We start from the raw sequence: 26,512 nt of genomic DNA on the forward strand, positions 1-26,512 counted from the left end.
ATTTGTCGACACTTTATTCTTAAAGACAACCCTAATAACCCTTCTTGTTGATACAGGGCGTCCCAAAAGTGTCTCTCCGACATCAAATTTGTTATTTTAAATGGAATCGTTGGTTAAAATAAAGGTCACTTTCTTATTCGAATTTTGCATAGTTTAGGTCGAAATTGAGGTTATGTGTTTTTTTTTCTTTATATTTTGCTTGCCCCATATAAAATTGTGTTCTGACCCTCAGTTTAACAGATGCACCTCTCTTTCCTCTCTTTTGTTGAATGGTCACAGTTGGCCGGGACTTTAAGGTGAAGCAATAAGCAAAACAAGGTTTTAGTGCATTTTTCGGAGATCTATCCCAGGGCTTCTTAAACTGTGGGTCGCGACCCCCAGGGGGGTTTATTATAACTATTTTTTGAAAAAAGTGGCAATGCAAAACTGTTATGTAGGGCCTATAAATGAAAATATGGAAGTAGCATATTATACAAGTTTATTGCTACATGCTGAAGTTAGGTGGCTATCAAGAGGTCGAAGTTTGAAACGATTATTAACTTTAAAAGATGAAGTTCTTATATTTCTAACAGAGCAAAATTCTAATTTGGCCGATTATTTTCACGATTTCACGATAATTTGCGGCTTCTCAAGCTATGCTATTTGGCAGATATTTTTGATAAAATCAATTATATGAATTTATCAATGCAGGGAGTCTGCGTTAATATGTTTATGTTAAAAAATAAACTTGAGGCCTTTGTTAAAAAAATTCTTATATGGAAGAACAGAGTGGAAAGTGGGTCACTCGAAATGTTTCTATTTACTGACGAGTATATAACTAGTAACAATATTTCAAAAAAAGATACTCCTATAACAAAAATTATAGTTAATCATTTGAAGGATATGGAAGTTTACATGCATAGGTATTTTCCCAATGATATCGATATACAACAATGGATTTGCAATCCAATTTTAATTGAAATGGAAGGAATTAATTTTTTAAACTTAAAAGCACAAGAAGAATTTGCCGAATTAACAAGTGATACTACCTTGCGACTCAGATTTTCTCAAGTGCCTGTGCATGAATTTTGGATAGAAATCAAATCAGAATATCCCCCCCTACTATCGGAAATGACAATGAACAAATTACTGCCATTTTGTACAACATATTTATGTGAATCAGCCTTTTCCACATTAATTTACATAAAATCAAAATACCGTTCAACTTTAATAAACGTTGAAAATTTATTACGATCTGCACTAACTCAAATTGAGCCTAGATTTAATTATTTGTGTAAAAACAATCGCATCCGTCACATTAATATTGCTTGATGTTAATAATATGTTTTTATTAAAAAAAATGTTACAAAAGTTTATTTTTTCTATTGAATATATATATATATATATATATATATATATATATATATATATATATATATATATATATATATATATATATATATATATATATATAGTTTTATGTTATTCTATTTATTGTGTTTTATTACGACCGATATCCCGTCAACATTTCCAATATGTGAAATGAATGGGTACGTATTCTTTAATCCTTATTTTATTGTAAAATAGTGCGATATTACATCTACATCTACGGTTAATATATATTTCATTATATGGAGGAGGAGGTCGTTTAAAATTTCCTAAGCTTGAAGGGGGTCGCTATATAAAAAAGTTTAAGAAGCCCTGATCTATCCAACAAAAATAGTATATTATGCGGTAAACGGCATTTGACTCACGAGTTTATTTGGCACAAACCTATTACATACTATACTTTTCCTTCGACCGTCACGAAAAAATCACAATTTAACAAGTTAAAAATAATAACAGATTATCGGATTGCTTAATTTCGTACCAATCAAACAAAATGTATACTGGTTGCCATTAAACCTATTCGTTTCTCGTTCTGGTCGGTTCGGTTATTGTTATCTCTTTTTAACTGTGTATGTGACTATGTGACAGAGAGACGTATTATCGGATATGTAATATGAACAACGGAATAAACACAATTTTAAAAATTTATGTTGTTTACAATTGGTCATTAAGTGGTTTATCTAAAGAAACAGACTGTAATTGGAAAAAAATCATCTACTGATGAGACATGCATATTTGAAAATCGTACAATTGGTCTTGGTAAGATATTAATCTAAAAACTGGAAAAACCACCAAAGTTCTGGCGAACGGTAACATTAATTTCTGTGGAAACTTAAATTATAAATGTAACTTCACTTACCGATTAGTCCACTAGATTTTAATTGTAGCTTATAGCACGTAGTTATTCAATTTGTCCGATATGTTGCATACCATTTATCTGTGTATAAGTTTCTAGCTACATTTTTGCAAAAACAACACCAATACATTCACTGACATGACCGTCAGAATTAGGGGAGTAGACAAGAACATTATCAAAATCGAACCATAAGCAATGATTTGACAAGGGTGTACAGTTCTTATTTATTAAAAAATATGAAAATAATTTTATTGCGCAAATTTCGGGGGGATTGGACGTAATCCCCCGCTATATTACTCCACGCTTTCGTTAAATAGCCTATAATCGATTACGAATTGTTCCAAGCTACGGCAACAAAATCACACCGAAATAGCACTAACCCGGTTTTAATTCCCGCCGATTAAAATCTTAGTAAGCGGATGGATCTCGTCGATATCAACGACGAAAAATACAACCGATGTTGATTTTTCTCCTTAACGATGGAAATCGAATTAAACCCCGCCATACGTGCCGCACATGTTTGCCGAAAACTTGGAAAATTCCGCGAAAGAGCGTTAGGCGATTTCCGAATCAGTCAAAACTTCTTTGTCGGCCGCCGTTGTTTAATGAAACCGGAAACGAAGCTTCCGTTTTGTTTTTTTGTTTCAAATCGCGCCAGTTTTCTTTGCGAATTCTCCTTTTGTTGTTTATTTCCGTTCCGTCGGGGCTGTTCCGTTGCTCGAGTTTTTTTCGACTTCCGCCAAAATGTATTTTTGTTTTTAGAAGACCCCTCATATGTCGGTGATTCCGAAGCTAATTAGGAAAGTGAAAATTGGAGTTATTGTAACATGAGGCTCTTAATCCATGAGATTCAATACCTTTAACCAAGTCGACAACGAAAACACTCTAGAAGTCACGTATATCAGGTAAGGTAGGTATTACAAATGATGTCATAAACCTTGAGTCTCAATTTGTTAATTTAATCAAATCGGCAGATTACAAAAGAAAACTTCACTGTCTCACTCCAAACTCCGAGGCACTGAACCTCGGATGGTGATGTGTCAATGCTTTTAAGTATCGGTGTGTGTGCGTAAGTTTTCTGTAAACGCAATGACCCAATGGTAGAATATCTAAGAATGGAACGTCATTATTAGTTTCTAATTCAATGGTAAAATGTATGTTAGGTTGTATACAGTTTAAATATCTAAGAAAATTTACTAGGGATTCTTGACCATGAGGCCAAATAAAAGTATCATGGGCATAGCTTTTCCATAATTTTGGTTTTAAATGGAAGGTGTCGAGAGCTTTGTTCTCAAAGACTTCCATAAACATATTCACGATGAATGGTGATAGTGGAGAACCCATAGCTGTTACCGACGTTTGTTCAAAAATGTGACCGTTATAAGAAAAATATGTTCCAGACAAGCATTTTTCAATTGAGGTGAGAGATTCTCGGATTTTAATATATCTGAAGTGATGGTGAGCAGTTTCAATAATAGGGACTTTAGTAAAGAGTGTATCTAATCTAATGCTTTTTAATTTTTAACGTATGAAAGGAATTAATAATAATAACAAAAGTATCGGATAATGTAAACAAGTAAAAAATAAAAACATCGGCATTACTAGAATCAAAGTATTCTTCCATAGAATAAAAAAACGTTCTTATTCAAAATGAGTTTTAATTTTTGCTTAAATAAATGGACAGGCAATATCTGTCTGACGGACAAAGGCAACTTATTATATAGTTTTATTGGTAAAATCATAGGCTCTTAGCTACTTTGGTTAACTTATGACTCTCTCTCTGAAATTGTAATCTCCATCTCCATCACCAAGATTGAACATATCCGAAATAATAGAATAGTAAAAGCTGAAGATCCACACTCGAACGCAGTCGGCAAATAACAAAAAAATATGCACAGCCATTTTGTTTAATACGTAGTCCATTTGGTCTGTCCAGGACCAATTACTGTCTATAAACAAACCCAAATACTTGACAACGTTAGTCTGATTAATCGATCCCGCATTCTAACCAATAAGCTCTTGTTCAAATCCCTAAACGAAAACAACATCATCTCACTCTTTGTCCCGTTCAAACAAAGACCGTTACGCTCATAATATGGAGTCATTCCCTTACTGCCCTAGTGGGCGTGAGATTTTCGGGACTCCTAGATGACATTGCCACAGCAGTATCATCTGCATATTATTAATAAATATTACAAATAACAAAGGTCCCAATATGCTTTCCTGTGAGACACCGCTGGTGAGTTCTTTAGATGAGGATTTAATCACAAAAGTATCTCTTCTAAGCGCAACTCTTTGGTCACGACCCTTCAAAAACGATTCAAACTAGGCGTAAATTTTCCCCCGTATACAGCAATGATTTAACTTATTGAACAACAAATTAATCTCAAGCACATCAAAAGCTTACTTGAAGTCAAAGAACATACATAATGTGTTATTATTCTGATCCAGGTTCTAGACTATTTGGTTATATAAGAAAATTAAACAGTCGTGAGTAGATAAATTGCTCCTTCTTTAGAAATGCATCGAGCCGCACGTAAAAACACTTTTCGAATATTTTGTAAAAAACCGATAGAAGTGATATTCCACGGTAATTAGAAATTAAATGGGTATTGTTCTTCATTGTACCCAGCTGAATCTTTTTTTGTAACTGACGAAATAATAAATCGAAGTTAAACAGCCGTGAAAGGTGTTAAGAATAGACTTCGACTTGAAGATTTGTTATTAGTTGTTTGTGTTGTTTTTAATATTTTATTATTACTCTAACGGAATCCACAAAAAAGTCGTTAAATTTTTCAGAGGTCGCGTGTAAATCGACATAGTCGCTACCAATGAAGTAATCTGGAAACTTTTTATGTTTGGATAGATTACTTTCATTTTTTATAATCGTCCACGTTTGAGATTTGTTGACAGAAGTTGTAAGAAGTTTATTGTAAAAACTTTTTTTAGCATTCTTAAGTTGTTTTTCATGGTACTTTTTTATAATTCTATATTTGGTTAAAATTTCATTAGTGTTGGTATATTTAAAATATTTGTTCAAATCTTTAAGCAACTCACCCCGTTCCCTAATTTCAACGGAAAGTCATCCTTTTTGGGCTCTGTTGGCCCTGGAATGCATCTTTGATATGGAAAAGACGAGTCGAACAATAGATGAAATTTTCTATAGAATAAGTCAAATTTCTTTTCAGCTGTACCTACACCGTTAAACAAAAACTGCCAGTACGACACATCAGTTTCAATAAGGAAGCTAGATATTTTGCTAAGGAATATCTTGGTGAATCAATGGTGCTGAAAATTGGTCGAAGAATCCTAACCTAACCTAACAATCTTAACCGCGACTCAGGTCTTTATCTGTCACCAATATGGGAATCGGTCATCCGAAACGGTATTTATGTCCCTCCTTTAGCTCCGTCCCCGTCAAACAATATATAAGGAGGTACAGAGTAAAATATGAGCCAGTTTCAATCAATCTCTGAACAAGCAGCCAGGATGATTGGTGAAACGTTAGTAAGTTCGTCAAAATTACAAAAGCGAAAGTAATTTTAAATTGAATTATAATTTTAATGTCTTTAACCTTGTTTAAGGGCAATATCGACCTATCCTGCTTAAGTAATTTAATGAAAGAATATTCATAATTCATAATAATTAGTTGGTAAAATTGGCTCTAGTCCACATGAAATACTCTTAGATTAGTGCTAACCAACGCCGATTTGAGTGAGTAATTATTACTTAATAAAGTAAGCAATGAAGACACTTTTTGGGCTTTAGACTACTTCTTCAAATCTCCAGGTTTATATGTTCTCGGATATCAGAAGTTTATTGGCTCACGATTCTCCTAAATATGCTCCATAGTTTGCGAGATGCCAATGTTTAGGCTTGAATTTGAATTACTCTGTATATCAAACGTCTAAGTAAGGATATAAAGCTGAGCGAAGTTTTGCAATAAACAGATACGAGCGCAGCATCATGTATACATATATTTCCTCTCAACTATACCCTGGAGACACTCGCATTCGGGATAGAATAGCTTGAGCAATATCGAACCTACTGAAAAAGGAAACCCATAATAATTAACTATATATAGTGTCACCGATATTTTTCTCAATGCGGTTTAGTAATTTTTTATCCACCATGTATAAACATAAAGAAATTTAAGGAAATACGAGGAAATGTGGGCAAAAATTGGGAAGTAAACTATTTCGACAAATTTTTGGTAAAATGCAATAAAACATAACGCGCCTGTTCATTTTTTTCTTAGAAATCGACACGAGAACATAAATATCCAAAAATAAACATCTTCGATCCGTCAAAGATAAAATTCCATTTGCTAAGTGAGATCTTGGCGAAACGTCTGCAGGATTCCAGTTAGAGTTCAACAAACGAACGGATGATATCTCAGAGTGTAAACTTATCAGCGGTTGCCGAACAGAATCGCGAAAAAAATTCTTGCATGTAATCAATTCTACCAACGAAAAATCAGAGAGTCTATAAAAATCTATAAGCAACCTAATAATCTTAACCGCGACTCAGGTCTCTACCTGTCACCAATATGGGAATCGGTCATCCGAGACGGTGTTTATGCCCCTCATTGGTGACATACATAAAATGCGAGCCAGTTTCAATCATGCTGTGAAGAAGCCAACTCACTCACAAATTTGTAAAAAGTTTTCCCTGTATGCTTTAATGATCAAACGGTATGTGGGTACTGTGCTACGTAAGTCAAAGACTCCCGTCCACGAATCTTTTATACAGACGATTTACCTTGCACCCGCAGGATTGTTGGTTTTTTTCGTTCCACTTCCGATCGCCAGGGACCCGGCTTCAACAATGGAGTGATCTATAGTCCCGCAGACCATAGCACTCTTTGTACGCGTCTCTTAGCCGCAATTTATCAGCGATCCTATCTGGTGGGTCGTTTGTTTTATCAAAACGTCACCGCATCGGAGACGGATCTTTCGAGTTTATTGAATGAAATCGCGTAGGGTGTAAATCGGTTTTCGTTGCCCGCGCGGAGATCGCTATCCGACGTTCTCGCGCACCGAGATTTATGGTCCTCGGGTATTTCCGACTTTACATATTCAGTTTTATTGCGAAATCATCCCATAAATATTAAGGGGTGTTGCTGACGGAGCCGGGTGCTCTCTGCGAGATACTATTCTCGGGCGGGAGGCGGGGGCGGAGCTCGCTATCTTGTCTGCGTGTGATATATGCACGGTAAGTTGCGTGGAAGCTAATTGGGCTTACCTGTACGCGTGATCCTTGGTGACAAATTGCCCACCTGTTTTTTTTTGCTCTCCCTTCGTTTGACTTACTTGAAAAGTACGTTTCACTAGTTTAAATGATATTTACGTCTACCAGATAAAGGAATATCTATAACCGAACTAACTAACTAATTGACCAAAACTAACCGTTTTTAAGATATTTCAGTTTAAAAATAATGATCATTCGATTTCTGGACAATAGCCATATTGTTTAACAATGGTCAAGTCTGCCTTGATAGCAATCATGCATGTTTGCAATTGTTTTAACGAAGTTCTACTTTTGACAACCAATCGAAACTAAAGATCTGCAGCGTAAGTTAACTTAAGATATTTCAAACGGGTTATACTGAGGAAGAAAAACGCCAAATAATAAAATTATATTATTCAAACAATAAAAATGTCTATAATTAATGTTAAACATTCTTCACATAATCTTCTTATTTTCCATACATCAATAGGTGACAAAATGAGGGTCTTCTCTGTTTAGCTTTTGCAAAACGATATTAAGTCTTTCTCTTATCACTTGTATACTTTGAAGCTTATTATAATAAATTTTATTTTTTAAATATCCTCATAAAAGAATGTCGGGGCTATTTGGCAGACCATTTGAGAGTTCCTTGCCTACATATCAAAGGCAAGAAGGATGCCAAATTAAATTTATGTAATTCCTAATTGCCACATTTTCTAAGAACTGTTGTATTTCTGTTGCAAAAAAATTTAAACATCATTGGCCATTCAGGGATCCTCCGTATATAATTAGTCCGACCACTATATTGTTCAACATGCCACACCATACATTAACTGACTGCATTTTGTACGAATCATTGGTGGATCAAAAATGTTTATTCTTCCTATCCTTCCTGCACTGGAAGGGACTTATACGGGTGAAACTTATGAAATTTTAGCGTTCGTTGAATATTACTATAGGACTCTCCGGATAATAATGATAATTTTGTAACGTCAGGTATAGAATACTCAGGGTTTTCTAAAAAATACGAAATATAAAATTTAAGAAAGCAGAACTCGAAGCCATGATGTGACGTAATAGGATAATAATTGACCTTGAAAGTAAACTAATATATTGAGGTCTTCATCAAAATCTCTTTCTATTGTCCTGGACTCCCTTGTGATACTACCTCGGTCCTGTAAATGTTTAATTACATTTTTAATTGTATTTATTAAAGGAACTCTTCTACCCGGATATATTTGTCTACATTCTCTTTTAACCCTTGCAACATTATGTCCGTTTAAATAATATAATTTTAATATTAAGTTATTTAACTTACGCTGCAGATCTTTAGTTTCGATTGGTTGTCAAAAGTAGAACTTTGTTGAAACAATTGCAAACATAGATAATATGATTGCTATCAAGGCAGACTTGACCATTGTTAGAGAATATGGCTGGTGTCCAGAAACCGAATGATAATTAGTTTTAAACTAAAATATCTCAAAAACGGCATCCCATTGAAAGAAAAAGATGTTGCTGTCATTTTGGAGGGTGTCAAAATATAATGAATACCTTGATATTAAGCTCAGTAATTTGTCCAGGACGAATCACAGTGGTTCCTACCTTGCTCCACTTACAAATACAGATAGACAACTACGAGTTGCAACTTCGTGTAATAACCAGAAACAAAGGGAGTTAAATGAAAATCTAAACTTGTAAAGTTCATAAACCTGTTCTATAGTATACTTTCTCTAGATTTATGAAAACACAGCACACTCTATCCCGTATGCTGTGAGATATTTCTCGACATCGACGAGGCCCTAAAACTCGCTAAAGCAACGCCGTAAGCCGGAGCGAATGGACTAACTTAAAGACAACTACTGCAATTGCACGTAACGCCCTCATTTCGCTACAAATAAATTGAATTACACGCGCGTTTGTTCGGCAGTTTGCGATGCGGGTGTTTCCTAGCCGGAAACCAATTTCGAAATGTCCATTGTTTAACCAAACGGATTCGATTATTAAAAGCGTTCGATGCACCAGAGACGTTTGTATTCTTCTGCAGTCTGAAATTCTTTTCATTTTCACATTTTCACGTTAGAATTATCGGATGCGACGCCCTTGTCTCCTCTCTCTCTCTCCACCTCCCTCTCTCTCTCTCTCTCCACCTCCCTCTCTCTCTCTCTCTCCCTCCCACCCTCTTACCCCTCTCCCATCCCTCTCACCCAATCTCTCCCTCCCTCCCTCCCCCTCGCCCCTCACTCCCTCCTTCCCCCACCACTCCCTCTCTTTCACTCTCTCTTTCCTTCTCTCTCAGTCTCTCTGATCCGAAATTAGAACCCTGTGGCACCCCTGATGTTGCGACGTATTTATTAGATTTATAGTCAATTTAGTCCACGTATTTTAGTCCTGCCACTCAGGTAATTTCTACGAAACATAAAAGTCTTATTAAAACCGGTATATATGATGTCTACCTGTCCTTCACTATGTAGTATTCTTGTTGTATACTCTGTAAGCGTTACTAGATTAGTACCCATATATGGCGAATTATAAAATCCATGCCGATTTAGTGAGAAAATGTTGTTTACAGAATTGGTCCACAATTACTTACGTGACTTTTAAAAGTAGGACAAACTCTTGATTAACCAAAAAAGATGAATTCCATTAGGCCTGAGGTAATTTTATTTTTAATTTTAATTTGGTTCATTTTTAGTAGTTGGATAGCAAATAATGGTACGAGGTGAAATAAATGCACTTTTGCGAAAATTATGAAACGCTTTCACGGTGATTTGAGGATCTTAAAGAGTATTGTCGTTGCAAACCGTGGCACTAGGGGTCGTAGGTGATTAATTTTTTTGACAAAAATGCACGAGGATCAATAAAGACGCTTTACTGTATTCTTTTAACCGGTTTTGAGCAGAGATTTTATCTCATATAATTTTAACTCGATAAGGTACCACGTTACACCGCTTTTTGGTAATTTTCGTGAATTTTTTATATCTGTTTTAAATTTTTCTATATGCGTAAGTCATTACCTGAATGGTAAATTCTTATTTTGATCATGCGAGAAATGTTTTCACATTTCATTATTTTTTATAGTACATTGGTTCCGGGTGCCCTATTGTTTATTTCCCGTGTCACGTTGTTTTCAGAAGTGATCGTGGTTCTCAAATATTTAAACAGATGAACCCTTTAGAAGTTAAAATGGTCCATCGACAAGTCCTCTTCTTGAAGTAATCAAATATTTTCTATTATCGTCCTTTTTCAGATTTCATAAACTTTTTCTCGGTACTGATAGTTGTAGTGGCACTATATCTATGAAATATAATGCGGAAACCTGAATTTCTAAAATGACCGTTTCTGTATTTACCATTAGCACAATGCTAAAGACGAGTGGAGATACCGAACTAACTATTTACTACTAAGTAAACAAACATAAAATTGTTTTAGATCCGCCTTTGCCTGTTTCAGACCAACCTTGAATGTTGCTGACATTCATTCGGGTCTTACGGTTCTTGAAGATCCGTCTACACAAGGTTAATTAATTTTTTCGGTAGGCCCAGTTCTGACTCGTCAATCCACAACTCCACTCTCATGATGATGACAATTGATAAGAGTCTATAAACAGTTGGTACATTGTTTTATCGTATTTCCAGAATTTTTCCATTAACCACCTAATAGAGACCGATTTTTTCACTGGTTAAAACGTCCATAGAGAAAAAGCTCTGTGTTCCTTTCGTGGAGATGATTCTTCTTTCCATATTAGACTGATGAGTTGATCAACATCAAACATTCTCCTCCATTTTTTAGACACTCAGCAGGTGGGGTGTTATTTCCTGAGGCTTTGTTTTAATTTATGATGCGATTATTAGTTTAGTTAGTCATTCGTGGGTTGAGGTCGTTCAATAATATCGAAATTCTTTAAATTTTTGTGTTTTATTCAAAGCTACTGTTACTATTATGTTATATAATTCAATTTGTGTTCCTTACATTATATCAAAGTTTTTTAGCTGGCGAGAACTAATTGTTTCCAAACTTTGGCAGCGTCGAAAAACATTGATAAGACGGAATTCGAAGAAGTCCAAGGTAGACAGCAAGTAGTATTTTTCTTACTCTTTTATAAGCCAGAGAAGTCGATAAAACAAAAAATTCCTCCTATTCAATGCTTTTCAGAATCATTGGCTTCCGGCTTCTTTATTTAACGCTTTTTTAAGACGCAAATAAGCCCTGAGATCTTAAGCATTCGCGGTGTAATGCAGAGATAATCAAGAATTCAAGAAGGCGATAGAAGTTTTTTTCAGTCCCCACATTGTTTGCTTAATTTTATTAAAGCTATTTTAATGTCATAACTCGTTGAAAATGAGTCGCAGGCACCCATAGAATAACCGACACGTATCACATTTTAAGTCGGGGCTCAGAAGGCTTCGTGTTGTTCTTCTTCGTTAAAACTTTCGAAAGTTTAAAGTTTAAAGATCGACGCCAGGTAAAGAATCCCATTATCGATTCCATCGCGCGCCATTGATATTCCTAGCGTCGAAAACGCGGGGGCCCCCACTCCATCCTAATTCGCAACGTGTGTTTACTGACAAGTTAAGAACTACTCGCGTCTTCTAGCTCCCGAGGGATCGGGGACCCTATTGAACCCTCTTGCGGAACTTTTTCTAAAGCTTTTGCATTTGTGAGACACCTTTTTTGTGGCCGTTGACGTAAATACGACGTGAACATCTTTATAGGGTGAAAAGGGTCGCGATACAAATTCCTGAAAGGTACACCGACCCCGAAGAGTGCCTCGGTTGTCATCGTCTTTTCAAATGGGCAAAGAGTTGATATAGGCATGCTTTCTGCAATATAGAACTTTTAAGATATAAACTCTCTTGACTCTTTAACTACCTAGCTACTTTTCCCTCCGGGTAAAGAAACTTCTTCAAAAACTATTCCAAGTTCCTCCAAATCCGCCTTTACTATGCTATGCAATTCTCTGACCCCAATGTTGATTCTAAAGGTCGACATTTTTCTTCCAAGTATTAGTGCTCTTGAAGATAATGTCTCCAACCACAACTGTGGATATTCTAATATAATTTGTTAAACACGTGTGACGGGTATCAACATTTTGGTATACCAAATTTCTTTTTATTTCCAACAGCAGCTTGTTTGCTTGCTTGCTTGTTGTTTGCTCCCTTGTTTGCAACCCTGGATGGGTGTTAGACGACTTGCGAATATCTCTCCATTTTTTTTCTCTCTGTCGAACCCTCCTTCAAGTTATTAATGTCCATTGTCACCTTCTGTTCTTCATGTAGTCATATATTTTGTTTCACCTTCGTTTTCCAAGTTTGATCAAATCTTCCTTAATGCTTATAAACTATTGTTCTTTTTAATTACTTGTTAATATGCCTAAAGACTAATTATCTACTTTCCTTGCCAGGTGGTGAAACACTTCCTCAGAACTGGACAGCATGTTGGGATGTTGATTGTACATGCAAGCCTAGATAATCTGTCGTTTTGACGTCTTCTCACGTAGAGTCTTACATTTTATTTCCTTTATTACATTAGTAAAGGGCATAGAAACATTTGATTCGATTTTATCTTCAGTGGTGCTTGTTCCAAGATGTTTAAATTCTTTAACATTTTTTAAGTTTTGGTCTCCAATAGTTATTTAGAAAGCATCCTTCATCATTATTCTGCTATTTTCCATCAGATCCCTTCGCGATATATAGTTTACAACATTATTTTTTGTACCAATTTAAGATTGTTTTAGGAAAATTTTTAAGATCTGCCAGCGGTTTTAATGCTATTTGAGTATTTTCCTTTATTCTGTTTAGCGCTACTTCATAATCAACATTTCTTATAGGCTTTCCTTACCCCTACGATCAGTTCAGCTAGATTTCTACGTATAGAATTGTAGAGCAAAGGATGTAATTTTATTGTTCGTGCACCCTGTATGAAGTGACTTTCTCGTCTCGCCGAACTTCAAAGTCAAATATCTAGCACATCCTGTAGGACAGACAAAACCAATTTCAACCAAATTATACCATGTTTCGTTTTTTCGTTATTTATAATCGCCACACCCTGTACATAATCAAAAAAATGCACAAAGTAAAATTGATAGCCCTGGATCTCCCACGTTTCCGGGTATATGAATTTTTTCAATAGGTTTTTGAGAAAATAATTGTTTTGACTTCTCTCCAAATTGTAATTGGTGTCTGAAATTTGATAGTTTCAAATTTAAGACCCCAATTACAATTTTTAATATGGGATAGAGTAACTCGAACGCCCTGTACAATATATGATAACCTTAAATACAAAAAATTTAGCTGTATATATGGTCTACATCGCCATATAAAAGAATCTGACATTTGAACTATCGTTTTCTAATTATGGTCATTTATCTTTACATGGGGCACCCAATTTTCAGTTTCTCGCAAAAACAGGGCACACCCTGTACATTTTTGAAAATTATCAAGAATGAAAGTTAATAGCATTGGATCTCGCAGATGTTTTGGTTCAAGATTTTTTTCGACCCCGCAAACGATTTTAGGGAAATGATTTTTTTCTTAGACCCTTGAAAACGCGGTTTTCAATTTTTTTAAAATACTTCCCGACCCCCCACCGATTATAGTTTCAACATGCTTGGTTACGATACCAATTTTCATAGGTGTGCCAAATTCCAAGTCGATAATTTCAAATTTCGGACATATATCGTATTTAATAGCAATGCCAAAAAACGGCCGAAAACAAATTTAAACAAGATGGCCGCCAAGTTTCGATCGCGGCCATGTTCTAATATTTTTTGTAACACGTGGTGTTTGAAAGAGGAGCAATATTTGAACTCATTACTTCAATTGGTTAGAAAGTCATCGCCTTAAAACCCATTTCCACAGAGAACAGATATCGGAGAACGGAGAACAGACATTTTTTTACGCTGGATTTACCGTTGCCGAGTTATTAACAAGCGCGTATATTTTGGTTAGTTGGTAGAATATACTATTATCGTTTGGTTCACTCTGTATATAAGGTGTAGGGTGTAAGTTGCGTTCCCGGGAAATATTTTTTGCTCGAATTACCCCTTTTTTTTGCCGGCGATATAATTGGCTTCGTTTTGACCCAACGAAATTAAAACGAAATAAAATGCGAGACGCAATTTTTTCTCAATTTTTCACGGAGATGAAAAGGCTTATTCAGTCGTATTAATATTCAAGACGTTTTTAATAGAGGCAGCTTTTATTCAATTCTCTTACGCGACGTGACACTTAAATAGGAAAAATATTCGCCGCCTGAAAATTAAAAACACTTCTTCTTTTGAACGGGCGAAACAAAAGCGGACTCTAAAAAGTCGCTTTTAAATAGTCGCTACTATTGCCCGACTGCCAAGTTCGAAAGGAAGTTGAGAAATATTTCTTCGCAACTCGGCAAAAGAAATTCGTTTTCCGATTTGACATTCCGGGAAACGACGGTGTTTCTCCGGGAACTGAATGGAAAATAATGTTGTGTTAAATAAAAAGTATGCAAATTTGATAAACGCCATAAACGATTTTTTTAGATTTTTTCAGATAGTATCTACGCTGGTAGAAATATTTAATATCTCGGGAGTTTTTTTTTGTCTGTCCGTTCTCCGTTCTCGTTTTTTGGATTTTACGGAATAACTCCTGAACCGTATCAGCTACCAAATTAAAATTTACCTCCTTTTCAATACCTTAGGAGGCTCGTATAAAATAGCACCGATCCAACAGCGGCATCGACTTTTCTTTTGGATAATTAAAAAAAATGTACAGTGAGGCCGGTATTCGCAAAAATCCGAAAATTGGGTTCCTTTTTCAATGAAAATTTACCATGGCTAGACTGTACCTCAGAATTTAACTTGCTTCACATCAAAGTATACCCAATTTAGACAGCTGAACCTTTGTGATTAAGGTTTTTACCTTTTTTACGGGGTGTTCGCGACATTCTGTGATATATTAAAAAGTGTAATAGGTGCCCTAAATTTGCAGCTACCGATTTCAGATTTCGCACAAATAGTGAAGTCCAGATAGATCCACATTTAAAGTCTTGAAGTTGCTCTCAATCATGTACCGCGAAGTATTTAAAAAAATTAATAAAATATTGACGTTTTCCAGAGAAAATTATTAGCCGTAAATCGAAAATCGTAAAAAATATGGCTAATTTTTGTATTTACGGTTTGTGTTTATCAAACATGCACCTGTAACACCATAGTTCAAATGCTTCGAGTCGTTCTTCAGCGTTGTTAGATAATGTCCATGCTTCTACTCTATAGAGTTCATTATAATGATTGTTATGAAACACTATTTAAAGTTATTTTATAAATATACAATTTTGTTTCGAATACATCTTAAAATTCTTCATCTTATTGATTAATAATAAAACTCGCCTCCACCTAATAGTTTTTCCAATATTTTAATTTTTCTAAAAAACAAATAATTTTGGCACTTGCAAAAAAAATACGATAGCTAATTTATTTTTAAAGGGTAATATTAGGGTCCTTCGAAGATGACGTAAAAGATATATGCAATAAATGGCACACCATATGTAATTATTTTTTTTCCGTACCTATTTTTAATAGTTTGCGATTTATATAAGGAGGTTCAGATGAACATAACCCCAAAAACTTCCTCGCGTGGCCCCGATCCTTCTAGGGGGTGCTCCGCCCCCCAAGTGGGGCCGCTATGCTTCTAAGGTATGCTGGGCTCACCGGCCCCCGCTGGTTCTGGGGCGCGTTATAAGAAGTTCAAACGAATATAAACTCAGAACATCGTGATGACTTACCTTTTTTTTCTTCCGAGGTTCGAAACTAACCAAAACTAATCGTAATTTTCAGTTTTAAAACTGTTCTCAATTAAGCAACAATCTATTAGGGTATCCAACATCCTGTACACCCCAGCTTTTCGCCCCTCTATTGAAGTATTGAAGGTATACTTCAATACGTCAAACTCGAGAACATTTCCCCAAAGATGTTTCGAAATTCTCGCCAGTCATCATCAGCCCGGCAACTTTACTTTCAACCCGGCGAAATAAATTTAGCGGATTCCCTTTTTAAGCCCGCGATCATGCTAAAATTCCGCATTAAAAGTTGAGACGCCGTAAGTTGTTACGGCGGCCCTCGTTCGTTAGTTTTCCGAGAAAGTTTAACTAGAAAATGTACTTGGATTGAATGTAATGAGAGAGTTTGGAGTACGGGTGTTTTTGTCCGAACAAACACGGACCCTCATTTTCCTCTAGCGCGCAATAAGAACAAAGCGTTTATCTCGCGAGAAGTTGCTACGATCAATTTTCTTTAATTGGAATTGATATTTCAATCGAACTAAATTTTGTATCGTATTAGCACCTCGTTGATTCTAATCCACAAAGTAACGCATAGAATGTAGCATACAGGAAGCACGGTGTAAAATTGATCAGGCATATAAGAAATGTCATTTCACCAAAGGAAATTTAGAAGTCTAAGATCAAGGAAAGGAAGGAAAAAGGAAAATCTGAAAGAATTCAGTACGATCACACAAGACACATCTTTGACAATATCTAGAGAACCCAGACGACATAAACTGGCGATTTATGATAGAAGCGTGAAGCAGGTGATGTCGAGTTAATATCACGAGCAATAGGAACCTGAAACAAGTAAGAGCGTCAGCAACAGCAGCAGCTAGGATAGGATTCATTTAAAAGTCAATCAATAAGAAGAAAAGTTGCACATTTACATCATAGCCCTTGTATGGATGGTAATTTTCTTGCTTTTAGTATACTCAACGCAGTTCTTTGGCTCACATCATTACTTGAAGCTACTTCAGAAGATGCACGATAGGGATTGTCTTCAACTTCCAACAAATTGTGCAGTTGTTAAACCCATGGTCTGTCTTCGATATGTTGACGATACCTTCATCGCCTGGAATGGAACCGATTTACAGCTAGGGTCGAGAGAAAGAGTTTATCTACCTACGAATGTAAAAAGGCATACATCGGAGAAACAAAAACTCCTTTGAACCTTAGATTTGAAGAACATGGGAAACACAGAACGAGGGTTGTCTTTTGGTTACCAATATATATGACGTGGGGTATATAGCCATATATACCATAATAAACCGCAAGTATCTGCCCTATCTGGGGCATATAGCTAGAAGATCAGAAACAATAGAACGACTAATTATCAAAGGAAGTAGAAGGCAAGCGCCCAATAGTCAGCTCCCAAACTAGATGCGTAGACCAACAAAAACCCCTAATAACAAAGACTACATCATTCCGTATGAATTGTGCTGAACTGCTGAATCGAATTTAAATGGTGTCACTGAATCCTTTAAAAGACTTAATGAGAAGGGGATAAATAAAGAAAAGGGGACCAAATACTTGTAGACCTCTTAAATAAAACAAGACATAGTCTTAAGGAAAGAATCAAAATTTCTACTTTACCATGGTTAATATGTGGATTACCTGTAGTTACCAACCTTCCTTTAACGAATATATCTGACAAGGCAGAATGCCGAATACTAAAAACGAGGAGCAAACTACTGTACACGGAACGCATAAATTAAAGCCTTAATTTGCGTTACATTATTAAAATACGGCTTCTGTTAATAATAGTTACATTTATTTTGGTAAAACTGTTTCTGCATTTAATGCGGCCGTATTTGCATTTCTATGTGTGCCGCTGCCAAAAAAGTTTTCATAATTTATGGCCGCGGAATAAATTCAAAAGTGTAAATCGCTTTTATGTTTGTCCCTTCTATCGATAAAATGATCCGCAAACAAAAGTTGCCCGACAAAATGGTTTACGTTGTTTGCTTGGGGGGTAATGTTTTTTAAACATTTGCATTTCAATGTTTACGCGGACAGGTAGGAACGAGGTTGTTTTTTCGCGATTCCACGACCCCGGATTTTCAGTCCTGCAACGACCTCATCAAAACTGTTTGCAAAAATTGAGCATGGTCCAGAAACTGTCTCATAACATCTTATGGAAGGAAATACTTATATGCTCAATTATTTATAATCTATACAAATCATTATTAAAAAACAACATATATATATATATATATATATATATATATATATATATATATATATATATATATATATATATATATATATATATATATATATATATATATATATATATATATATATATATATATATGAACTGCGATACATATTAGTTGATTTCAGAAGAGCATCAGAGGAGCTTTATGCTTTAAACAACAATTACAAAATAAGCTGAAACAAATAGACGTAATCGCTACATGTTACACAAAAAAGTCTTTGGTTTCACCCGACATGACTGGTTGTTGATTTTCGGTAATCTTTAAAACTGACCCTAAAAATAAAATTCGCAGTCTATGATGAGAAACTACATTTCGAAATGATGATGGATTCATCGATGTGGTTTATACTGGCACTTAACCCATTATCAACCTTTCTGAATGAAGCCCAGATAGGATACAACCCACAACCAAACCGCGATTCCAAAATAAACTCCTGGTCTTCATGGATGACTTAGAAATGTATGTGAAAACATTTAGCGACGATATTAAGATGTCATTGGGATCGGATAAGTGCGCAACATTAGGAATCAAGAAAGAAAAATTTGAACCAACAGGCGAAAAAAAAGTATCTTTCGGAGGCATCGCAGACTCTTTATACAAGTATCTTGGTACAACACAGCACATGAAAGTAGACCAGTTGTTTTTCTTTCTACGTAATCCGATACCTTATTTCAAACCACCTAGAAAAATTTATAAACACCAACACCAAATTTAGGTGAACTAGGTGAAGGCATAGTAGTCGAACAACGACCCAAAAACTCTAAACAAAAAGACTATCCGTAGCCGTTTTTTTTCCTAAGCCCCGTATTAGAAAAGTGAACATTACAATAAGTCTTGAAGTAAGGCTAGTTTTTCTTACATTTCGTAAATTTCAATTTAAGAATTTCAGGATTACCATTTCTTAAGTGAGAGTTATGCAAACTTCAAGACGAACATCCACTTTCTTCTACGGATTTCTCATAGACAATTTTATTAACTGCTGATCTAAATAAACTGTTGATATCTCGCCAGTTAATTGCGTTCAATTCCGCAATCAAGTCAAGTAATCGTTAAAATCTTCTTACTGGTTGATTTACGCTTTTAAGAATATTTATTTTTTTGAACGATGGGCCAGATAAAATTAGAGGTGTGCGATGCAAAGCAATTACTTGAAAATAATATAAGGAGGAGAAAAAACAATAGAAAGAGACAATAGCGCTGCGAGTAGATAAGTAGGTCACTCAAGAAACATCAACCTAAAGTTGATATAGCGATGTCGCCATTATTTAAATTTCAAATTAAAACATGTCTTCTAACCTTTGTTGTTCATCATATTTTTTAATAAGTAGTCGATCTTAGTATAGTACCCCTTTCTGCCGCTAGATTGTGGATAGTACAACTTATTGCGAGTTCAACGCCACCTTCGTTTTAAATTTAACTTGTTTTGTTCACTTGCAGTGCAATTTTTTGTTAACGCTGTTTTTTGTTATTTCGTTTTTTGCGACGGCAAATTTAAAAGAACAACGTGCAGCTGTAAAATTTTGTTTTCTGCTGGGTAAAAGTGCTGCTGAACCTGTTTCAATGTTAGAAACAGCTTATAACGACGATGCGATGGGAAAAACTCAACTGTACCAGTGCTTTGTTCGCTTCAAAAATGGCGACGAGTCAATTGATGACCGACCTCGTTCTGGTCAAATGCTCGAATCGACGAAAATATTGAAAAGATTCACAGACCGTCGACAGACAATTGAACAATTATCAAAGATTAGTGGGTTGTCTTGAAGCACGGTTCAGCGAATTTTAACCGAAGATTTGGGAATGAAAAGAGTTGCTGCCAAGTTTGTTCAACATCTTGAAACGGATCAAGATTTTCTTTCAAAGATCATTACTGGCGACGAGTCATGATGCTATGGTTACGATCCAGAAACGAAGCAACAGTCCAGCCAATGGAAGACGTCACTGTCTCCCCGCCAAAAAAAATGTCGTTAGGTCAGATCAAACATCAAAACGATGCTGATTTGCTTTTTCGACATCAACGGCGTAGTTATGCAGAGTTCGTTACACCAGGTGAGACCGTTAATCAAGCTTTCTATCTGGAAGTTTTAAGAAGATTGAGCAACAGTATTCGACAAAAAAGACCCGATTTGTGGCGGACAGGGGACTGGTTCTTTCACCACGATAATACACACAGCCATTTCTGTTAAGCAGTTTTTGGCTAAAAATGGCATGGTTCCTCTGCCCTATGCACCTTACTCGCCTGATCTCGCTCCGTGTGACTTCTTATTTCCACGTATGAAAAGGGACATGAAAGGACAGCATTGACAATATTGAAGAGTTTAAGAAAAAAACGAGGGATGAGCTGTCGGCTATAGCCAAAGATGAATACAAAAAATGTATCGAACAGTGGAAGCACCGCTGTGACATATGTATTAGTTGTGATGGAGAGTATTTTGAAAGGGATAAGGTCGTTCTGTGATTTTCAAAACAATATATACTTTATAAAAAATGATTGCGGTTTTCTTTGGGTACCCCCTCGTATTTTTTTATATATATGTTTTATCCTATTTTCGATGGTACCCATCCTTTTTTTTCTAACATATGCATATAAAAAAATAATGACGTAAGAGAGAATTACATGCCTAATATCTTCTACAATAGAACAGAATTTAATTGACTAATTTTATAAAATTTTACAAGTCCATATATTATAGCAAATAAAAAAAAGGGATATAGATAGTAAAGAACTATCCAATAAAAAATTCAAAACAATGCAAAAACAATGTGGAAGAAAATATTTTAGAATCTTTAAAATTAGGTTTTTTTTATGTAAACAACAAGATAGTTATAAGTTTTGAAGTCTGGCTAATTTTTTTTATTTTAAAACCTAAAAGGAAACGTGAACATTACAGTATAGTGGATAGTTTTATTTTCCCTCGCAATAATCGCACTTTCCCGTTCAAGACAATTCACCGTTTAACGCTATAAACTTACCTGAACGTAAGCACGGTCAGCGGCCTGTAGGATTTGTGACTGTTCTCGTCCGCCATAGGAGTTCCCCAAAAGTCATTCACGAACACATTCCGCAGCGGGTTTATCGCCAGCACGTCCTTGTTAAGGGTGACCGCGGGAATGTCGTCATGAACAAAGTCGCCCCCTATCCCGTTCAGATAACACGCGACAGCCAACATTCCGACCGATCCGTAAATGGGCCAAGTCGACGGAGATTTTTTACCGTTACTGCCGCCTCCGCCGCACTGATGTTGTGCGTGTTTCCGCTTCATTTCGTCCGGATCCGGAAGACGTACGATTTTTCTTTTGTACGACCGGGGACGATCGCGGACCGTCGATTACGGGTTAACTGAGATTCCGTAGTCTGCGAGCAAACGTTTAGACTCGTGAGCGATAGGAGCAGTTTTTTTTGCACATCGGCTTTCTCCCCGTATGTAAAGCGATTGTTTTACACGATAATTCAAATAAATCCAACGACAAAATCGTGCAATTTATCTTGGTAAAATTTTAGTTGGCTGCGACTTGTTTATTTTTAGCGATATCAACGTAAGCCAAAAAACAAAACAAAGTGGCAAAGTCAATTTTCTGACATATTTTTTTAAATAGAACACCCTCTATATTAAATATGTATTTAATTGAACATCTTATTCCGATTGCAATGATGTAACACTCTATATTTTAGTCAACTCGTTTTTGACAAATCGGCAAAAATAGTAATTTTTTATATAATTTCAAAGGTTGCCGTGACTGACTACAACTACAATAATTACAAAACACTATCAATTTTGGAATGTAATGGAATGGAGTACCCTGTATATTATATTTGTGATTAATAGAATATCTTATTCCGATTGCAGTGATGGAACACATTTCAATTAATAATGGCTGATCTGAATAGCAACTTCTTCATTCGTTCATTCATTTCATAATCTTCAAATGTGGTAATCCGTCTTTTTCCACAAAAATCGGTTTTCAGTATTAAGCGAAATTGCTCGGGGTCCAACCTTAAAAGTCCTAGAATACTCTATTTTATGCAGGAAATATTAAAAACAAAGACCAACTGGCAGCAAGAATTATGGATGCCGCAGAAACTATTCATGCTGATCCTGAAGCTGTTAGCAGAGCGCTTCGATTCTAAGAACAGCTAGACTATGTATGCAGCAACTGGGTGGATATTTTGAACAACTGATTCAATAGAATAAAATGAAAATAAATCAAAAATAATAAAATCAAAAGGAAGGTTTCTTTTAAATGATCTTTAAACACCTATCAACACACTCCCAAGCTATGGCGGTCATGTCGCGGGACATCCTATATGTACCGTGCGTTCAATTTACGAGGGCAGCGCCAAAATTTCCCGACCTGAATCTGGGAGAAACAAATTAGAGTAACATTTTTTTATTATTTTTCAATATAACCCCCTTAACTTCAATACACTTATTACATCCCTTTATTAACAACTCAATCCCTTTAAAAATATATTCGTTTGGTTTGTCTGCAAAATGAGGTAAATCAGCCTCTTTTAACTCAACTTCGTAGTTAAACTGCCCTCCACGTAAGTCCTTTCTCAAAAATTCAAACAAATAATAGTCGCTGGAGGTCATATCTGGACTATAGGGAGGATGATCTATCTGTTGGAACCCACACTTTAAAATGGCAGCTTGTGCAATACCAGCAGTATGGACAAGCGCATTATTGTGCAAAAGACGCATGCCTCTGGTCAGTTTTCCTATACGTTTTACACCTAGGCAAACTCGCAATTTATGTCATAATGTTGCGTAATATTTATCATTGACAGTGATATTAATTTTTTTAAAATCTATCAAAAGAATTCCTTCACAATCCCAAAAGTTCGTGGCCATCACCTTTTTTGTTGACTGGCAGACTCTGATTTTTTTTGGAGGTGCTTCACCCTTACGACGCCATTCCATCGATTCTTTTTACGATAGAGGGTCATAATAGAGAACCATAGTTTCATCTCCCGTCACAATAGTTTCTATCACAGGCTTCGGTTCCGACCAACAGAGTTCCAAAAAAGACCTCGCACACTCGACACGGCGTTTTTGAATAGCCGAAAGGTTTTTAGGAACCCATCTTGGACTAACCTTATGCATACCTAAATGATCAAGCAGGATCCGAGGGATACTTGTACACGAAAGCTTAGTAATTTCTGAGATTTCTTTGACGTTTAAACGTCGATCACTCAATACCACCTCTTCCACATTCGCAACAATATCTTCCTTTATGATCTCCATTGATCGACCAGTTCTTGAATCATCTTTAATGGACTCCTGCCCCATTCGAAAACGTTTTGTCCATTCTTTCACTACAGAAAACGAAGGAGAACTTTAGCCGTACACACCATCCAGCCTTTCTTTAATAATTTTAGGTACTAACCCTTCTTTTGCTCTGTTCAATTTTATCGTGACACTGGAGGTGCACTATGTCAGGCCGGGAAATTTTGGCGCTAACCTCGTATATGGATAACATTTTAAATTGGCTGTAACTTTTTTGTTTTTAGAGATATCGAGGTTATCAAAAAAACAAAAAAAATTTTTTTTATGGAACGCCCTCTATATTATACTAATAGAATATATTATTCAGATTACAATGATGTAACAAACTTTATATTTTCGTTCACTGGTTTTTGACAAATCGGCAAAAATACGACATTTTTACATAATTGCAAAGAGTGCCCTGACTGACAAATAAAAATGTGTCTATGTCAGACATATTAGTAACCGACGTTGATGGTTGAATTATTGTCCAAGTCGTTACTGCCAAACTGCTTTTTTGCGAATTTAGTGATAGGAGTGATATGTTTCAAGTATACTTTCTAAATAATAAAAGTGCAACCACATCTCGTCCTCAGAATATTAGACTTTGTCCAGAACAGATATTCAGGCTACCAAAGAAATTTGCAGAAAACGGAAGCGTATTAAATGATAACAAGGTGTGCCGGAATCATAATATTTTAAATGAAGACCATAAGGCAAACATATTAGGATTCTATGAAGCACATCCAGTTTCCTCTATTACTAGAGTTTATGAAGCGACACTTATTTCTCAGGGATCAATCCTCTCATTTTTGAAAGAATATGAATATTCGTAAAACTCAAAAACTAAGTGCAGAATAATATCGGAGGTATCAGTTTTCTTTGTATTTTTAAAATAGACAAAATGAGAATAATAATTTTTTGAAAAACATTTTATGGATTGATGAAAGATAATTCACTACAAGAAAGGGTTGTAATGGACAGAATACACGAAATTCGTCTTTAAATAATCTTAGACAAATACACGAAATAAAAACCCAGATAAGCATATCAAAAGTTAGCTGGAGATCATTATTTGCAATTCTTAGAGAACGATAGAACAATATATAGCGGATTTGCCCCTAAATATATCAGCGCTGATTATAAGGTGTCCTTCTTCACAATGTTGTGCAAGTTAAAAATTTTGTTAACATGGAATATCCCAGGGGTTGCATGGATTAGCCAGTCAACAGTCCCGACCTGGCGTTAATGGATTTTTTCTTTTGGGGACACAAAAAATGACGTGCACAGAATTCCTTGTAATAATGTCGTCGAACTTCGGCAAAGTATTTCAGAGGCAATCAAACAGTTAAGAGACAATCCGGAAACGTTACTAAATGCAAAACATCATACAATTACAATGTATGAGAAATGGGTTCAGGAAAATGGCGGTCGCAGACAGCAGTATTTAGAACAGTTAAAGAAACAGTTTCAGTCAATCTCTGAAGAAGCCAACAGGATGATTGGCGAAACGTTTGCAACTTTGACTCAACAAAAACCGACGCGGGAGGAATCTAGAAGTTTTGTAAATAGTACTCTAATTCTGGAAATTTCGCCAATAATCCTGTTGGCTTATATCGTCCCGTATTGGTGAGTCGCGATTGAGAAACTTTTTTGCTAGAAAAATCGGTGAAATATAATAATAAAAATCAATAAATGACAATTTGATTTTAACAAGTTGTCTTAATAAAAATTTTAATTCTAGTCCATCGGTATCATCGCAAATAAAAAAATATTTTTTTTCCAAAGGGCTCACAAATTATTTCGTCAGTATTATCTTAGAAGTTGTCGAGTGCATCGGTTTAATAAAAAACCACACACTCTACCACGAGTACAAAAAGGTGTTACCTCTACTCCGAGCATCTCTTCAGTGAGGCCTTGACTGAATGTAAAAATGGCGAGAGACTAAGTAGTCTCAAAAACAAAGAAGATTATGATCATTAGCAAAAATGCAAACATCAAAGCTAATCTGCAAGTGAAAAATACTAAGCTCGAAACTGTAGGAAGATTTCTGTATCTTAGTTGCAGCTGGAACGACAAATGGGATCATTCTAGGGAAATTATTACTCAGAAACATTCTTTGTACTTTATCCTCGAAAACCCGGACGCGATTCCTCTCTCTGTAATGGTCTATGGTGTGGAGACTATCGTAAAATGATGAACCTACCACGTAACTAACATATAGCAAAAAATTAATGAAAATAAAGAACTCCTGAAGACGATCAAGGAGAAACAATTTCCCTACTGGGGGCACATTATGAGAAATGAACAATATCGAGGTCCTGGTAGGGTTAGAATCCCATGGGGACATTGTTGAGGGCAGCAGTAGACAAAGACAACGTCAACAAATGATAAGGCAACAGAAGAAGAACACCACCTACCGGAAAGAAAGGCGTCTACAAAGCCATGTCGTATATGTAGCCTAGTCAAAAAAACAGAAGCGTGTCATTTCTGTCCAGTATGTAAGAGTCCCTTGTGTGTAAGACCGTTTGAAGAAATTCCACAAACATTAAAATTCTATTTTACTTGCATTGCTTTTCTTCTTTTCCCAGAAGCTCTCTAAAGATATTCACCGATATATTGCAAGTTTAATCGTAGCTTGACAAAAATGGCATCTACACATAAGACAAGATAACTGGTCAAACGCAATTTGCGAGTTCCCTCCTAGTTGGCAGACAACATGTTCATAAAAATATCACTATATATGAGCTAATTTAATGGTAGACCATGTTTGCAGTTTA

At 35.8% G+C, this 26,512-nt stretch overlaps 1 protein-coding gene across 3 annotated transcripts in view; it reads right to left on the bottom strand.

Annotated features, from left to right (window-relative positions):
• The window catches only part of LOC132706109 (protein O-mannosyl-transferase TMTC1-like), a 464,920-nt gene that overhangs the window by 377,625 nt on the left and 60,783 nt on the right, over window positions 1-26,512 (bottom strand). For 2 of the 3 annotated variants that reach the window (XM_060677221.1, XM_060677222.1), the window contains exon 3: window positions 21,439-21,820. In XM_060677221.1, coding sequence (XP_060533204.1) covers window positions 21,439-21,728 — 290 coding nt within the window. In that variant the 5' untranslated portion in view covers window positions 21,729-21,820. Of the gene's footprint in view, window positions 1-21,438; window positions 22,418-26,512 lie in introns of those variants that run through there. The other variant, XM_060677223.1, reaches the window with a different exon arrangement.

This window comes from Cylas formicarius, unplaced genomic scaffold (genome assembly GCF_029955315.1).
Source record: "Cylas formicarius isolate icCylForm1 unplaced genomic scaffold, icCylForm1.1 PGA_scaffold_8__14_contigs__length_24414737, whole genome shotgun sequence".
Taxonomy (NCBI): Eukaryota; Metazoa; Arthropoda; class Insecta; order Coleoptera; family Brentidae; genus Cylas; species Cylas formicarius.